Genomic DNA, 18,921 nt, shown 5'->3' with positions numbered 1-18,921 from the left:
TATTTTGCTTAGGGATGCAAAACAACCAAATTACACCAGTTCAACTCATTAAAACTACAAACTACATCATAAACATCTCAGACCAACAATACTCCAATATTTCAAGTAGAATATGCAGCTAGCATAGGGTTTAACGGTTTTCAACAAGGGTTTCGTTTGATAATTATCATAGTCTTCCCTGGGTTTAGCTTTAAAACATATATATATATATATATATATATATAAAGCTTCAGTTTCAAGTGGGCAACAAGTTAATTTTTGTTTTATTTTCATTTGTTTTCAAAAGATTCGTGTACATTTTTTCTTACAAAAGAAAATAAAAATTTGTTTTCTATTTTACATAAATAGAAAACAAAAGACTGACTACATTATCAAACGACACCTTAGTTTTTCTGTTGAGGATGTCTCCCTACTAAACTCTTGCTCTCCATGCTGCTGCTGGAGATCATGCAGAGGAGTGGTTGGTTATGTAGAAAAGCTGCTGCTTAGAGCTCTGGTCATTCTCAAATCTCCCACATGACAGTACTGGCCGCTAAATTTGGATCTCATCTTGGAGTAGGATCTCATATACATCTGTCCTCAGATTTAGTTCCTTACCCTGCATTACTTCTTGAAGATCTGATAGCTCCTTTGCACTAAGGACACCGTGTAATTTGAGAAAACCATCAAGCCATAGCTTTTTCGACCTGGGACAAATTGAATATAATAATAAATAAACTTAACTTGGATGTAATTAAGCAAATATAGAAAGCATTCCTCATCAAGAGAGTACAATCATTACCATGGGCATGCATGGATAGCTCGGAAGAAAATTCTTCTAGCTGCAGAAGGGTTGCATTCCACATTAATCTCATACGCAATGTAGCAACGCCAAAGCAGTACTGAGTTGCACAACTTCTCATTTCCCAATGCCCTTTCAAACAGTCCACGTATTCTATGCTGTGAACCTCCTCTACTCATCTCATATGATAATGCAAAGAGCCAGACAATCACAGATGGATTCCTGAGAAGGTATATTATAATTTAGTAATAGTCATAAACCAAATACTCGACAGGGAAGGAAATTTAAAATAACTTCAAGATGCAAGATGTGAAAGAATCGGTAAAGCAGCATCCAATTTATAGAGAGATGACAGAGAACTTGGTCAATGATTGTAAAGCAATTATTTCATTTTCATCAAAAAAATATTGGATAGTAAATGAAATGCTTTACAATTTCTGACTTTAAAACATTAATTGTGTTGGAGACTAGATCAAGGAGTCCATCATAAGCCTGAATTCCCCAACCCAGATATGCTATTTCCACTTAAAATAAGCAAATCCCTGGAAGCATACCTCCACAACATTTACTTCTAATGTAATTGAAAATCCTATATACAGTTCAACATAAATAGTTACTCCCCAAAAATTGATCTAAACTATTGCAGTCATTCACTATTATTTTTTCATTCAGTAGTTAATTAATTTAATTCTATGATTCATTAAAGCCACTGAGACAAAAGATAAAGATCGTCCTCACGACAGTGTCATCAAAGATTTCACAAGAGTTAATTGAGTGTATTTTATGATATTGGATACCAAGGAACAAGATATCTTCTTACTTTTGACAGTAGGTATCAAACATCCACCGCAGTTTATTTGACGCAGTATGAAGGTGGCTGATTTCAACTAAAGCATCATAAAGTTCCGGACTGTAAGGGTATATTTGCAAGCCTTGTACAACAGACTCCCATACTTCTGATAGTCTCAATTCTACATGATGTCGCCGAAGCATCCTCACGTAATAGTTGAACAAAAATTCAAGTTGATAGCTTTGGCTTCTTCTTTCTGCAGTTGAATATATTGCATTATTCACAATCAAGAACCACTTTACATCTCCGTTTGTTTGAACCAAACTTTGGTAAGTTATTTTACGAATGAGTGTTCAGGATGGTACTTAGTGTTGTCGCGTGTGGAGGTCATGTGAGCTGGGTTGGGGCGGCTGAGGGATTCATATTGGGGTGTTCAATAAGTGTGGTATGGAGTGTGTTTCATATCAAATGTCAGGCTAGTACAAATTTCAGCCACAAGTTTAACTATTTTTGAAAAAATATTTACATTTCCAACCAGACACCGAAAAAAAGATAAAAAGTACAAAAAAGTCTTGTACAACGTTTGACATGGAAAATATTTTTAAAAGGTAAAATCTTTTACGGTGAACATTGAAATTACAGAAAATAAAGGGGGGAAAAGTTTTCAAAAAAAAATCTTGTAAAAAGTTTTACATGGTAAAAATATTTTATGGCGAAACAAATGGAGTCCAGTGAAATTATAGAAGATAAAAGGGAGGGGGGAATCATTGACAGAAAGTCTTGATTACCAGGAAGCACCATGGAGAAAGCCTGCTTTAGAACGTCAATACCAGCAACACATCCAGCAGTCAACTCCTCAAATAAAGCGGCTGAACAAATGAGAGCAATAGAATGATCATCTATTACGCCACGTGCCCATGTTGATCTTTGAATTCTAATCCGTTCCTTAAACCCTTGGCGAGCTCTCAGCTGTTGCAGATTTGATGGTTGACATTTAAATGCAGTGTACTTTACCCCACTCCCAAAACAACAGAGAATGTGTATTGCACGCAATAACGACTCTGAAACACTTCCGGAACTATTATCCATTTCCATTTCAGCATACCAGAAATACAAAAGAGATGTGTTTGACCGAAGATCCTGCTAAATCCAATCAAACAAATTAATTATCATTTCACTTGGCAGAAGCACTACGGGCTAGAAGACCAAGACAGTGACATTTAAGTATAAAAGATTTACTGGTATGAACTATCATTATAACAAGAATGGATGAACTAAAATTCAAAATGTTCAATCATACTCTTTGATAGTCCAAGTCCCTAGAAAAAAATTGAGGGATAGGAAACTCCTTGCAGCTCAGCAAGGAAGTTTTTCGTTTCACCGGCGGGCGGCAACCTCGCCTTGGCCGCCCGCCGGACCTCAACCTAGTCTGCTAAGATTTTTTTTTTTTTACACATACCTCGCCAGAGCAAAAACTCCAAACGCCCTACCCTTCGCCGCCCACCGCCGCCGTTGACGGCCACTCCTCCACCGGCTGTTCCTCCACCTGCACCGCTTGCTGCTCCACCTGCTCAGGTTCCGGCCCCAGCTCCGAGCAAGACATTGTCCGGGTCATTCACAGCCCTCCTTGCCTTAAAGAAACAGAGTAGACTTCTCTCTCTCTCTGTTCTAGTATCTGGACAAAGCTTAACTCTTGAGTGGCTAAACTCTTTTAAGTTTTTCAACTGCAACTTTTCAAAGGTTTTTCGAAATGGAGATCTGGACTTTGTTACATCTTTTTGTTCTTCTTCTACTAGTATCATCATCACCATCTACTTCAAATCAAGAGGGTGATGCTCTGTATGCATTGAGGAGAGCTGTGAATCAAGAAGCCAAAATCTCCGTCGCCGTCGCCGTTGGCAGTGAGTCCTCCGGCACCGCCGACGGAAGCACCAGCAGCGCCGTAGCCAAACCCATGCTCCCAATCTCCTACTCTCTCTCCTCACTTTGCATCTATACAGCTTATTGGTGCACCCTTTATTCTCCACTTTCATTATTTTATATATATATATATATATATATTTTTACACGGAAAAAAGGCCAGAGACTCTGAAACCAAAACGTAGCAGAGAACAAAAAAGTAAGCAAGAACAGAGTATGACTAGAATGAGAAGTTCGTGTTAATGCTCATATACCACCCAGTGTTTTTTTTTTCTGAAACAAAGACTGGTTATCAATCAAAGAATCCGAAAAAGTAACGGAAACAGATAACAATCATTGACTGCAAAATGGCAGGGACGATGACGATGAGGATTTTTCTTGTTAGAGTGAGTTTAATGGGGGGGTTTATGGTAAGGTGTACGTAAAGCTCTGAAATTGGAATTCCAACAGACCGACCTTTTCCAATACTCTCTCTCCTCACTTTGCATCTATACAGCTTATTGGTGCACCCTTTATTCTCCACTTTCATTATTTTATATATATATATATATATATATTTTTATTATATTATATTAAAAAAAAAAAAAAAAAAAAAAACCAACACGGCACATGCATACACATGCACACACGGCAGCCCACTCAAACACACATGCACTGGCTCTCTCTCTCTCTCTACTCAAGGACAAAACCCATTCTTCTTTTCTTTATTTCATCAAACCCACTAAGATTGTCTTCACCTTTCTTTTATTTATACATAATTATCATCTTTTCTTTATTTAATCAAACCCACTCAGATTGTCTTCACCTTTCTTTTCTTTATACATAATTATCATGTTTTTTTCTATTCCACCCCTGTGGGCTTGTCTCCCATTATTATTATTATTATTATTATTATTATTATTATTATTAAAAAAAAAAAAGAAAAAAAAAAAAAGAAAGGCAGACGACGAACTTGCACAATACACTCATTTTATTCATCTCGGGATCAACCCCGATCACCATTTTCCAACATAAAAAAAAAAAAAAAAAACAAAACAAAACAAAAAACAAAAAAAAAAACAAAAACAACCACATCCACAGTGGGATTTTTTCCTTCTCTACTCTGCAGCCGGTCTTTTCTTCTTGCCCCCGTCCTGGGCAGCCCTTGCCGGTGTTGCCTCCGTGTTTCCCACTCCACTGGGCACGATCACTCCCCCATACTCCTCCACTGCAGCATATGGCGGACCTCCAAATCGGAACATCACGGTGGCCTTCCGCTTCAGCTCCTTGTTTTCTGCCCTTAGCACGCTTATCTCTGCTCGCGCATCCTTATACATTCGTTGGAGCAGAGACAGCTGGGAGTTTAAATGCTGCACTTCATTTGTCCTACTCTGCAGCCGGTTCGACAAATTTGTGACCGCCGTCATGCTTTCCACACATGCCTTCAAAGTATACTGATTAGCCTCAATATCAGTTTGCATCGCCATTTTTTGCTCCACCGACCGCATCGGAAAGTTCAATGGAGCAAAACCAGAGGTGTTTGGTTGCGGTTCACTGGCCACCGCACCAGTTATTTCTCTTGTGGGCTCGTTCAGTTCTGGAAAGAGCGTGAGCAGGTTCTGGGTAACTGGACGGGAAGAAGAGGCCATGTTTTTGAGTTGCTAAGTGTTTCAAAGAAGGGTTGGTTTCCGGGTGTTTCAAGATTTGCAGAGACAAGCTCTCCGAGCGTTCAGAGGTTTCAGACTCGTATGCACAGCCTTCGCCTCAACCTTGTTTTAAATAGCCAGGGCCAGCCACGCGCATCGCGCGCCTCTTGCCGCCCGACAAACTGGCACGCCTTTTTCATGGCACATCTTTTGATGAATTGGGCACGCCTTTTTATGGCACGCCTTTTGACAAATTGGGCACACCTTTTGAGGGTGCAACTTTTATGGGTCCGACAAGACTCTGTAAACTGTCCCGACATTGATTCCGGTTAGCTCCTTTATGGGTCCGACAAGACTCTGTAAACTGTCCCGACATTGATTCCGGTTAGCTCCTTTATGGGTCCGACAAGACTCTGTAAACTGTCCCGACATAGATTCCGGTTAGTTTCTACAAGGGTCCGACAGGACTCTGTAAACTGTCCCGACATTGATTCCGGTTAGTTTCTACAAGGGTCCAGCAAGACTCCGTAAACTGTCACAACATTGTCTTCTACAACGGTCCGACATGACCCCATAAACTGTCTTCTACAACGGTCCGACATGACCCCATAAACTGTCTTCTACATCGGTCTGACACCACCATACAGTGTCCTCTACAACGTTATGACACCCCATACAGTGTCTTCACCAACGGTCTGACACGACCATACAGTGTCTCCTATCCTTTTTTATTTTTATGTATTTTCTTGTTTTGTTACTCTCTCCAAACTCAAGTTGGTTAGTTTCTATCCTCCTTGAGTTTACGGGGGGCTGTTAGAATTTACCATAATTCACATCCACCTACTACCTCCACTACCACCTTCACCTACTCCCAAATCATATCCTATATAAACAGCATCTCAACATTTGTAAATCACACAATAACACATGAATCAAGATATCAATCAATTCATCAATTAATAATACATATATTTTTACAGAAGGTTACCAACAAATCATGTCTACGTGAGGAACTAAGGGTAGTGCAAAAAGACAATGAACCACAATTTAAGACAAGAAACCTACATACTTGGAAAGTATCGGACACCTATCCCATAGCATTCGGGTGTCCAACATGGGTATTTGATTTATTTTGATAAGTCCATGTAATATAGACAACAATTGATATTATTAGCCAATCAGCTTATTTCTGCAATCGGATAAATTTGGAATATAACTCCATGAAGGCTTACCCACTCGGCAATTGGCAATTGGTTTTATGAGCCCATGGCCCATTTAGCTCTACAATGATCATTATGATCCAATTTAGTTGGGCTCAATCCCCTCTGAAAGCTCAAGATCTTTTATGGCTTGTTTCAGTTATTTAGCTCTAAGTGGCTCATTTCGGCTATTTAGCCCAATGGGTTCAGCAAATTAGATATCCAGATTTATTATAGCCCATAAATTGCACAAAGCCCAAGATCCTTAAAAGTGGTTCAACACCAACATTTGGCCCATTAGAGGTTATAATCTCTTAGCCCAACCCATTCCTGGGGCATTCACTCAAAAATCAACAACAAATGGCCCATGGTAATGATGCATGGGCTCAACAATCTTGAGAAATCCCAAGGCCCTCAATGGCTTGGCACATCATATTTGGTTCAAACAAGGCCCAACTGAACAGCACCAACATAAACTATTATTTTTCTGCTCAAAATTCTAGCTTGTTAGCATTTCCTAAGCCAATTTAGCGATGGGCAACCTTCCAGAGCTAGGACCTCTTTTGGACTGGCCGAGCACGCCTAAGCCTTGGGAGATCAATCTGGCAGCCATCCAGCCCAGAATGGCGTGCATTTTTTGTCTGTTTTTCAGTCCTCAACAAGGGCTCAGATCACAAGCTAATGATCTACAGAGAGTTTGACAAATGATCAGCTCACTCAATAGGTAATTCCTTGAGATAAGTGGTCTGGAAGACAAGAATGAGCAGGGACTTTGGCATGTATCCTTCAGCAGCAGAGTACAAAGGAAATGAGTTGGTTCTCATTTGAACCTTGTAAGATCATTTAGATATGTACCATATACATGTCTGGCACCCTCCATGTCATCTTCCTATTGATTGATGTCATTTCAGTCCTTTCCATCCTTTTCAGCAAGTACAAGTCACTTGAAACTAACAAAAAACGATAAGTTCTGATCTTTTCCACTTCTTTCATATCCTCCTAGGCATTAAGGTCATGTTTGATTCACAATACTAATAGTGAGGTATTAATAATCCTATTAAATTAGTGTGGTATTAACTATCCCACCCCTACCCCATTACTAATAATCCTACAAATTTGTTGGATTAATTATCTATTGGATTAATAGTCCTAAACCAAAATGTCAAAACAAACATAGGATGATTGGGCCCACGGATTAATAATCCTAATCCCATGCTTTAATCCTTCTAATCAAACATGCCGTAAATGCCCACAACACCTGTCTCAACTACAATACACCCCTTTTTCTATATATGAAAATCTTTTTTCCTCTATTAATGCAACAAGATTGAGAGATTCTAAATCTAGCTACCATTACTGGGAATCTTCTCTTCGATTTTGATAACAAAGTGCGCGTCCCTTTCATTTTCATATCTTCTTCTTTTTGCACTTCATTATTTTCCACCATTTCACCCACATACTTTCAATTTTCTTTACCTACGGAAAATTTGACAAGTGGATGCAATTTTAAGCACCAGGAGAAAAGAGTCCAAGGAGACCAAAAGAAGTCATGGCTGCATATAATGGAAAGATGAGAAGAAACAAGAATATTGGTGGATAAAAAGAGGTTTATCCATACTCTATAAACCATAGCCTTGGACACAAGCTAATAGAAGTGTGATCTCATAAATCAAGTTTCATGCAATACACTAATGAATTAATTAATTAACTATCGCAATAAGGTCCAATTCACTTTGTATCACACGCAATGCTCAACATGTTGGGAGAAGTAAGGAGATTCCTTTACTTTGATTCATAGATAATGGAGAGCAGTGTGTGACATATCTCCTTTCTCTTCTTCTTTTTCCTTTTTGGAGGACTTGTTCTCCTAATCTTATACTTTGTTTCTTTATTAATAAAATTTTGTTGATAAAAAAAAATGTTGGGAGAAGTGTGATAAAAGAAACAAAGAGATCTTACCGATGGAAGCCCTTCAATGGATGCCAAGGCCATGTCGAACACCTTTCTCGCATGATCAATATTCCCATAGGCAGCCTCTCTTCGTGCATAAACTCCGCACAACAATACATCCTATAACAACAAATTACAAAAAAAGACAAAAGAAGGAATCCAACAACGCTATGTAAGGCTGAAGTGCCAATCAAAGAATAATGGAGTTTCACTTCAATCAATCTCATGCTGTAATTTAACAAGGATGACATCATAAACAAACAAGATCCCAGATGAAACATACACATTAATGGCAAATCGTTACGCAATTAAGAGGTGGCTTTGGTTACAAGCATTAATCAAGAAGCACGGACACTTCTAAGGAAGTGGCATGTTGTGTCGGACATCAAATCGAACACTGACACAACATGACATTCATCGGACACTTCTCGACACCAATCGGACACGCGTTCAACATGTCCTATTTTTTTTAAAAAAAAATCTAGACTCGGACACATTTCAGACACTTGGGAAACACATGTCTATCATTTAGACACACATGAAACACATTACAAGTTTGAATAAAATAATGGAATCCAATGATAAAAGAAAAACAATGAAACCTATTTTCCTCCTTTAGACTTTAAAAAAGCAAAGATTGATTACATAAAAGTCAAACATCTCAATTACCAACCCACGATTCACAATCCAATAATGTCAAAACCATGTCACTGAACTATGTTGAGCTCATGGAATATAATTTAAAGTCCTAAAGTCATATCAATATGAAAGAACAATGTGCATGTTTCGCATAAGAAATAAAATCACCTGACGATTACTTTTCACGAGGCGCTTTGCTAAAGCACGACAAGGGGTGACTGAACAGCTACAAGAATTCATTTTTGTATTCCATAGCTCTTCAGCAACAAGAACTGCTTCTTCTAAAATGTAGTTACGTGGGAATGCAGTCAAACAAAGTAGGGTAGCATTGCAGAGAAATTTCATCATGTCAGTCCTCATAGAGATGTCATTTGAGCTGCCCAAAAGGAACTCAAAACTAAAATTACTTGGACTCCTTTCTGTTTTACTTATAACATCATGGACCCTTCTCAAATGATCTAATATAGAATCTGGCAGTGACTCTAAGCTTAGAGTTTTTGCGGACCAACTTGAACTGTTTGTGCAAGTCCTGTGCAAAAAACAAATAAATATAAATATATACATAACAACAAAACATTTGTACAGTTACAGTTAATTCAGTAATGTATTGCAAGAGTGTCATCATCCAATCACTCATAGACATACTACTAACCACTTAGATATCCTCCCACCATAGAAATCAATGAATTGGAACACAAGAGATAAACGAGCTTCCTCTGAACTTATAGAGAATAGGTACTCGCTGACATCTTCAAATAATATAACTCTCAAAAGTTGCTCATCGCCCTCTCTATCAGCTGTTCCATCACTGTGAGAAATCCCAGCTGTTTTGGAGTCATAATTAATTTATTATCATCAGAAATAGTTAAATTTGATTTATTAGAAAGAAAGAAAAAACAAACTAATCAAAAATGATTTATTAGGGAAAAAAGGTTGTATGTAACATTTGCTTCTTTTTTTTTGGGTAGGTAAACAATTGCTTTGAATGAACATGGAAACATACAATCCAAACATGTTTATATGCAAACCAAAGGAAACTTTGAAGCATTTTTTTTTTTTTTGGATAAGTAAGCAAATATTATTAAGAAAGCATCAAGATGATGCAACCATAGTTGTCAAATCGAGATTCGTATCGTGAATCGAAATGACTTTGTACCAAATCGCGAATTGAATCGAATCGAATCGTGAATCGTAAAGATTTGGTCACTTTCTTAAAATTACGTAAAAATATATATTTACACATTTAGATGTTAAATATATCTTATGAATATGAAATATTTAGACTTAAATCAATGAAAATGTTATTTTGAGTGATAATCATGCAGTTTAATAGGTAAGAAGTTAACAAAGATTCTTGTGTAAGATCTGTTGGCAAATAAATTTCAACTAAATTTATGACACGTATAGAGCCTATGATAAGAAGGTTGTAAGTAATCACTTCCTAAAAAAAGATCAACATGATAATAAAACGGCATTGTATCTCAACGACGTTATTCAAGATACTCAAATGACACGTGGAGCCTACGAAAGATGACACATGTAGAGCCTACATCAAGGACACCACACAGGATGAAACCCCAAAGATCAATCGGGTTAATCAGATATACGATTAATCAGATAGCGCTATTATTTAAAATTCAAATGGCGCTATCAATATTTGCTTAACAAGATCACTATCTTACTTTTTTTTCTTTTTAGATATTTCTTATCAACCATTCTTAATAAAGATAATAACCAAATAGACAAATTATCAATTTCCAAAATAACAATAATTAATAACGATATTGATATTTGGACAATAAGCATACGTACTTTTCTAAGTAACAGTGAGCAAATAATAAGAAAGAATTATTTAGAATATTTTATTTTAAAGCCTAAAACATTTTCAAAGTTATAACAGACCTCACATATGTAATATTCAATTTAATAAAATAGCAATAGATAATTCATAGTGTAACTGTAACTTTAATCTTAAACATCTTTAGAAGATATATTATGATTTTTTAAAGGGAAAAAAAATGAGAAGAAAGGTTAAAAATATGTTGGGTCTGACTGAATCTGATTGAATTCTATTAAAAATTTCATGATCACTAAAATAACAACAAATTATGTATATATGTTGGTTATTTTGGTATTAAACGCTATTAAAAGTTGTAATATGTCATTCATTCTCACTAAAAACATGAAGAAAAAAATAGTCGAAAATATGCCAGACACAATAATTTAAAAAATGACATAAATTATAAAAAGTGAATTGAATCGTAAATCGATTGTGAATCGTGCGATTCACTAGAGATTTACTTCCAAAATAGATTCACCCATAGATTCGTATCAATTTTGCAAAAAATTTGAATTGAATCATGAATCGAATCGCGAATCGTAAGATTTTGATAAAAGAGAGATTCACCTATAGATTCGTATCGATTTTACAAAAATTGTGAATCGAATCGTGAATCGAATCGCGAATCGTAAGATTCTGATAACAGATGATGCAACCAATTCAAGAAAACCACCCCAGAAAGGGGAACCAATAAAACAAGGGCTAACCAATCATCTCATCTAAAAAATCTAAAAACACAAATAAATCCAGATCTACCCTACCCTCCAACCAACTATACAAAACTAGAATAAGACGATTTTGTAACTAAGAAACACTATAAGAAACCTGTAAGAAGGTACGTCTATTCCGCTCCAACCAAAGCAACCACATCAAACAGAACAGAGCCAATAACCAAGCTCGTCGCCGCCGCCGCCGCCGGCAAGGAAGTTAAGGAGGTGGGGTCTGTGGCCTATCAGTCTAGCCCACAAGCAGGTGGCTTTTCAAGCCCAACAGGGGATGGTGATTTGGGCCTTTCTGGGCAGCCCAATAGTCTTGCAGATTCTTTTGTGGGTCGGTTTGAGAGTTGGATGGGTTGTAGGGCTTCATGTAACCTACATCCAGGTGGGTCAGATCGAGTGGCTTCGATAGGGGTAGGTGCTCACCGGTGAGGATTTGAGTTGCCGTCCGAACTGGAGTTGGTGGTCCACTGTGGCCTATCTGCTGATGAACAAGGGTCATGACTGGTAGTGGCGTCGGAGAGTGGCAGTTCACAGTCGGCGGCCTCAGAGTCGGATGAGCTGGAGATAGAGATGCCTTGCGATGCGCCATCTGCTGATGAACAAGGGTCGTGACTGGTAGTGGAGTCGGAAAGAGGTACTTCACAGTCGGCGACCTCAGAGTCGGTTAAGCGACAGTCCTAGTTGGTGATAGAGATGCCTCGCGATGCGTCTTGGGATGACCGAGGTGGGATGGGGCACGATAGTGATGGACAGTCACAGGTCTTGGAGTTGTAGCCCTTAGCAGTGCGGGATAGTGAATTGGTCACTTGTTTGAAACAAAAACAGAGGTTTGAGGATACAGGTGGATTATCGGGGGAGGAAATCCCTTCGGCTGAGGCTGTGTCCCAGTGGGTGTTGGATCGGATTAGTGAAGTTAGTCGTTGCTTGGGCCTGTCATTTGAAGGTCATGAAGAAGAGACAATGTGACTTTTTGCGGCAGTGGAGGCTTCATGGCGGTAAAGGACTCCTAGTTCAGGGGTGTCTCGGTCATTGGTGACCCCTTCTAAAGGTAATCGGGAGCTCAACAATTTGAAATGTACTGTGAATTATGATCATGGTGTGAGGAATGTAGGACGGGGTGAAAGGAGAGATCAGAGGGGCCCATTGTTGTTGAAATAAAGCTAAAAATTGTATCGTGGAATGTGCGGGGTTTGAACGATAAGGACAAGACGGTGGCGATGAAGGCAGTGTTGTGGAGTACCAAAGCGGATGTTGTATGTTTACAAGAGATGAAGATGGAGGTGGTGGGGGTGGAGTTGATTCGCGAGGTGTGGGGGGGGGGGGGAGGTTTGTGGAGTGGACCTTTTTGCCCTCTTTAGGCACGGCAGGTGGGGTTCTTCTCTGTTGGGATAAGAGGGTAGTGGTGAGGGAGGAGGAGGAGGTAGGAGGATTTTCTGTATCATGTTTGTTCCGTTGAGTGGAGGATAATTTCCGGTGGGGTTTTACTGGGGTTTATGGACCTGTGCAGAATTCAAAGTGGGGTCTGTTCTTGGAGGAGATGGAGAACATAGCCTTTCGCACATTTTTAATGAGATTACAATCAAAGGAAACTTTGAAGCATCAAACGCAGATGAGTGCTGCAATTGCTTTAGATAATAAATATGATTTAAAAAAAAAAAAAAAATCCAGGGTGCCATTTATGAAAAAGAAACAAAATAAACTTTAAAGCTAGAAACAAGTGAAAGAGAAAGACCACATTTTGCACGAGCAGGCATCCACTGATCAGAATCTCTTGATAATTCTTCTTCTGACCATCTAGTCCACGTTGCAGTGTCTTTGACCTCACTATTAGGATCAGTATCAGCATCAATGCCCAACATTTTCAGCAAAGCCTCAGTATCATCTTGCTGCTCAACAGTTCTTGTCTCAAGTTCCTCATCAAACTCCTCCAGTGCCACATCATCATCCACAATATTTTCTGGATTAGCACTTACATCTTTACTTTTAGATAATGGTTGTGACCAACCCGTCCAACCACCATCTTCATTTTCATTCGAGGACTCCTCGCTGATAACCTTTTGCCTTTCTTCCTCTTCTTTACCCAGCCATGTTGTCCAGCCAAGAGCCCCATCTTCCCCAATTCTTGCACCATTACTGTTCCAGAAGTGCTCAAACAGTCTATGTTTGCTTTGCCCAGTGAGAAGTAAAGAAGGACAGAACAAACTATATTCTAGCTCAGCCTGAAACAAAGCAGTAGCCAACTCTTGGTAGCCAGCCTGCCACTCAAATCTGCAAAGGCTAAGAAATATATCAACCAGACCAAGTTCTTGTTGGACAATAGCAGGATCCAAAGAAGGTGCATTAGCAGTTTGGTGAACCTGCATCCAACACACAAGTGAAGTCATACTCGAAATATAACGGGTTAGCTAATAAAAGAAATTGGTCAAACTCTCAAAGTCTATCAAAATAAAGTTTAAAAAAAAATAATCCAAATTAACATACAAACTCAGTTAAATCTCACACCACTCGGTTCAATTTCAAAAACAATAAACTATAATTAGTAGGGTACAAACAGTTCATCGCTCATATAATAGGTTAATTGATTCGCATCCAATATTCAGGATAACTAAGGAATCTGCAGGCACTGATTTGTAGATCAAGTCCCCTTTGCTTTGGAGATTCTTCTTTCTTTTTCTTTTTTTAAATAATTCACCAACTTGAAGCGCACTTAGTAGAATAGACAGCCAACAAATCAAAGCCAAACACTCATCAACAACATCACAACACAAGTCAATAGTAGCAGGCTAATCTAATCTATGCACAGCTTTAAGAAACTAAGATTTATTTTATTTTTTATTTTTTATTTTTTATTTTTTTTGAGATTGGAAACAAAGCAATATAATAATATTAAAATAGATTTTCAAAAGGAAGAATTACAAAAACCCCACCCAGCTGAAATGCCTCCAAATGCCATCGTGCACTACCCTATCAAACATCCTACTCAAAGCTGCCTCAACCAAAATAAATAAGAGGGGCAAGAAGAAACCCCTAGCCAGAACCCCCCCCCCAAAAAAAAAAAAAAAAAACCTACTTGGAGAACCACTAACCAACACTGCAAGCCACAACATTGAAATATATAACTTTATCCACTTCCTCCATCAATTACAAGCTTATAGGTTGCTAGGTTTCTTAATTCTTCTAGGAATATGACCTCGAACTACTTAGAATATTCTACAGACCTAATGTTTACCTAGTAAAAGGACCCAAAAGTATAACCCATAATATGACCCATAGACCCAAACTACTACCCATTTCTAGAGAATTTAGAAATCTAAGAGGCATAGACACGGACACGTGACAAGGAATTTCATAATATTGTAAGAAAACTTGCATGAACTGCAATGTTCTACTACATCTGGCAAGAGGGGAATAACAGAGTTTCAAGAGGTCGTTATTAGACCCTTGTTGAATGAGACTAAACATGATGTGAGAGAAGAAGCTACTCATTTTAGATTTGTCAAAGCCATTGACCTCAACCTCTCAATTTGTAAAAATTGGTCAAGCCCAAATTATATTTTTGAATCACCCTGTGTTTATAGGTTTATTTCTCTGTAGTCGTAGAGATTGCATGTACTTTCCTAGCTTTCGTTAATACATACCAAAAAAAGATTGGTCTATGTGACCAAAGTGACAAGGATCTTGATATTTCTGTTTCTGGAAAAGCACGAATGGATGAATATTCTAGCTGGTTAGATATGATCATTCAAATTATACAAATAATTGTAATGGGCTTCATTAATAAAATTCTTTGTTGCTGACATAAAAAATAAAAATGCTACTGGATCCAAGCCCCCTAATATATGCACAAAGGATTGCATCAATGTATAGCAGAGAAACACAGCTATGCAAAAGCATATACAAAATATTTTTAACTGAATTAAAACCTCTAACATATATACAGAGGATTGCATCAATGTATAACAAAGAACATAAAAAGAAAAGCAACTATGCAAAAGCATTTTCTACCAAGGTGATGAAGGTACAGAAACTAAAAGGTTTTTCTGCCTGGTGACATCCCCGGCATATACATATAATTTCACAGGAAGTATGGAAGTCCTCTAGTGGAAGGTAAATAAGACAAGATATTGGGTTTTCTTAGAAGAAAAACAACAAATAGTAATCCTCTGCTTGAATCATAAAAAGAATGTAGCGAAAGAAAGAACGCTTAAATATGGGATTATCTATACTTTTTTTAGATGTGCCAAAACCCAACCATTGTAACATCAATTGACCAGCCTTCTAATCAGTGCCTCACTAGTGCTCAGTGTCAGTGTCAATAAATACAAAACACAAACTTGGAATTTTATATATGAATGTGTACTAGGCAATTTACTAAGAAATGCTGACAGCAATGTACATAGAGTTGTGTGTGTGCACGTGCATGTTTATGTTCTTTTTGTTATTTCAATTGCATAAGATGATAAAAGATCAGAAAGATTATGAGTAGTTCTTACAAAACCAAACCATTCAACAACATTAACAAGAGCAAAAGAACAATTCAATTGAACTTTCCAAAACAGAAACTTCAAATGAAATTAATGGTAATGACATTCAATATATCATTTGCATCAGGAGTATGGGAAGGTAAGCACAGAACACATTAAATTAAGAACCTGCCTATACTGCCTGCTGCATGCAGCAGACAAAGCTTGGAGCGCATTTGCATAAAATTTTCTCATTTCAGAAACTTTGAACATAGAGAACTCCCCTTGAGCAACGTGCAAGAACTCTTTCCATAGCTTGTAACTCCCAGAATGCTGCATGAGAATCTTCTCCCATCTACCAATAAAGACATCAGCGCTGTCTCTTCTTTGGTAAGCATTCAAAAGACAAAGCAGCAGTTCTTCATTGTACGGATTCAGCTCAGTCGCTTTCTCTAGTATACTAATCTTCTTTTCAAGAGTCTGTAAACGAGCTCCTTTCTGTGGTTGCATGCTTGCAACCTTGTCTTGGAACTCTGCAAAAGCTATCCAAACTTTCTCATCTTGGGGATGCTCCCTTGACATCTTGTTGAACTCCCTTGTTTTGTTTAACACCTCATCTTCCCAAGACTCTTCAACAACTGAAGTTCTTGAAAGTGAGCCACCATCAACTCCCTTGCCAGAAGTTTGATCGTCCAATAAAGGAATGAAATCAGAAGGAACAGTTATTGAGGACTTTTTAGGCACGATAACTCGAATTCGCTTCAAGTTCTTATGGCGTTCAACTGCAGAGTACTTTGCAGACCAGTAGCGACCACTGGATTTAAGTTTAGTGTCCAATGCATCAATATCAGCATCTCCATCAAAGACCAAACTCCTCCGATTCCACCGATATAAAGCTTCGGAATTGAGCTTGTATGACTTTAAAGAATTTTGAAGTTTGTAGCGAGCAACATCCATTCTGCAGCACAGTCAGCCAGATTTAAATTTATATATATATATATATATATATTAAAAAGGGCATGTTTACAATGACCTCCCCTAACAATTGCCAATATTACAACTGACTGATCCCATCAAAATTAAATGTCCCAACACTGAGAATTAATATAAAATTATGCGCCAATCATCATTTGGTTACTAGATGTAAGAACCTCTTCGTTTGGTAAATTAGCAATGTAAATATTATGAAAAAAAAACTATTCAGCAGCTTTCGTTGTCACCAAATTTCATTAATTTTGGTGTGAGAAATAGAACATGAGTTATAAGAGACTACTCTGCCTCTTTCATTGCTCTCCCTTCCACACCATTTCTCACCTTCTCAAATAGTAATTCAAACAATAAATAAAAGACATCTCTCTACTACATTTCATTTCTTTTCTTCTCTCACCAAAGCCCTCAATGGGTGGTTAGAAATTTAAAATAAACACCGTTAACACTATGTTTGGTAACCTAGGGTTTTCCATTTCTTCCAGAAAAACCAAAGCACAACAAATTGATGCATAAATACATGTGTGTGTATATGTATATATAAACATCCATGTACAAAAGAAAAAAATTAGTGAACAAAGAAGGGGAAGGGGAGGGTAAAGGTTCTGAAATACGTGAAATGTATTAATCATATCATGAATTGGACAAGTAGAAATGAAGAAGTAAAGAAGAAAGTAGGTACCTGTAAAGGCATCCAAAGGCCAGATTGTCGCGATCGCCGCGGGATTCGAAGTAATAGTCTTTGGAGGTGGGTTTTGCGCCAGAAGAAGAGGAAGAAGGAACCCAAGATGAAACGTTTGGCTTCCTGGAGGTGGCATCGTAATCGCGTGAGGTTTTGGACCTGGCCGCATCACCCGAAGAAGAAGATATCTTCCTCTTTCTCTTCTTCTTCTTCTTCGTCTGTTTGTCGGTGTCCCTATTTTCATTGGAATCTAAATCAGAAGAAGAGGACTCCAGTAATTGGTATGTTGGAGGAGGCCTAGTAGTATCATTGATTTCTGTTTCTTTTTCTTTATCTTCTGATTCTGATTCTGATTCTGATTCTGAATCTGAATCTAAAAGGCGGAGGGGGTAGTGTGGAGAAGAAGCGGCGACACTGATGGCGGAGAGGTCAGCGGCGAAGCTACGGTTGCTCAGCCAATGAGCAGGAGGATGGGAGCTGTTGTTGATGTCGGCGTCGGAAGCGGGTGGGACGACGACTGGAAACAGTGAGTCTGTAGTAGTAGTAGTAGTAGTAGTAACGCCGGTGGGTTCTTCCGCTTCCTTAGCGATTTCTGTCCGTGCTGGCTCCATTGCAATCTCCCTCTGCAACACAGAAATGCGTTTTCGAAGAACAGTACTGCTCCGGTTCGTCAAAGAAAAAAATACACGCACCACCCTTAAATTGGTTTATATCAAGGGGTGTCTGTTGTTCGGTTTGTGACTATATGTGGTTTGGTTTGGACCCGTTTGTATGTATGTGATTTGAGGAAAAATTAACTCGTAATTGCCTGTAATGTGATTTGTAGTTTGCGTGGATAGGGTCTGCGATTGCGTGGGCGATTGTGGACAGTTTATGGATTGAATTTTTTTTTAAATTTTTTTTGTTAAATCCTTTTTTTCTCCATTTTTTATTAATATTTTTTTTAGACTATTTTTTTTTCATTTTTTAAAATGCTCTAACATTAATAATTAATGATTTAAAACTTATAAAATAAAAAACATAACAAAATCAATTCGTAACCTAAACAAATCATTCAAAATCTACCTTCATCATTAACTTGCATTCATCCTACATTCATCATTCCTAACCCAAATTAAAAAATCCTACATTTATCATTCCTAACCCAAATACAAAAAAAAAAAAGAGTAATTCTTCATTAACTTAACATTCATCCAAAATGCAAAAAAATAAAATAAAAATTAAATTAAAAATAAAAATTCATTAACTTACATTCATCCAAAACCAAAATGCAATTAAAAAAAAATTTGTTGCCAAACTTCATTCAATTCAAGCCTATGAAATAAA

At 37.9% G+C, this 18,921-nt stretch overlaps 1 protein-coding gene across 7 annotated transcripts; it reads right to left on the bottom strand.

Moving 5' to 3' along the window:
- Nucleotides 1-233: 233 nt before the first annotated feature.
- LOC114316598 (uncharacterized) lies at nucleotides 234-18,317 on the bottom strand. Of its 7 annotated transcripts, none has more exons than XM_082911811.1 (10): nucleotides 17,596-18,314; nucleotides 16,116-16,884; nucleotides 13,196-13,820; nucleotides 9,557-9,728; nucleotides 9,073-9,433; nucleotides 8,275-8,385; nucleotides 2,360-2,714; nucleotides 1,602-1,827; nucleotides 782-1,003; nucleotides 234-686 (listed from the first exon to the last, which is right to left on the bottom strand). In XM_082911811.1, exons 1-10 carry the CDS (start codon nucleotides 18,204-18,206, stop codon nucleotides 533-535), a joined length of 3,606 nt encoding a protein of 1,201 aa, XP_082767937.1. In that variant the 5' UTR covers nucleotides 18,207-18,314; the 3' UTR covers nucleotides 234-532. The 7 variants fall into 7 exon arrangements, 4 of the variants coding, with proteins under 4 accessions (XP_082767937.1, XP_082767939.1, XP_082767938.1 ...); XM_082911813.1 differs by having other exon boundaries at nucleotides 13,199-13,820; XM_082911812.1 differs by having other exon boundaries at nucleotides 2,360-2,711; nucleotides 17,596-18,312.
- Nucleotides 18,318-18,921: the final 604 nt, after the last annotated feature.

Source organism: Camellia sinensis, unplaced genomic scaffold (assembly GCF_055761805.1).
Source record: "Camellia sinensis isolate YWXY unplaced genomic scaffold, ASM5576180v1 Unanchor13, whole genome shotgun sequence".
Taxonomy (NCBI): domain Eukaryota; kingdom Viridiplantae; phylum Streptophyta; class Magnoliopsida; order Ericales; family Theaceae; genus Camellia; species Camellia sinensis.
The sequence above is the reverse complement of the archived record's forward strand: the minus strand, read 5'-3'. Positions and strand labels throughout refer to the sequence as shown.

Bases quoted from the DNA above. Each gene is read 5' to 3' on its own strand.
- LOC114316598 (XM_082911811.1), bottom strand. From the start codon at position 18,206: ATGGAGCCAGCACGGACAGAAATCGCTAAGGAAGCGGAAGAACCCACC. The intron at 1,004-1,601 runs GTAAGAAGATAT...ATACCTTCTCAG, and splicing joins TTTGATACCTACTGTCAAAA to GAATCCATCTGTGATTGTCT. The intron at 687-781 runs GTAATGATTGTA...AATTTGTCCCAG, and splicing joins GCTATCCATGCATGCCCATG to GTCGAAAAAGCTATGGCTTG.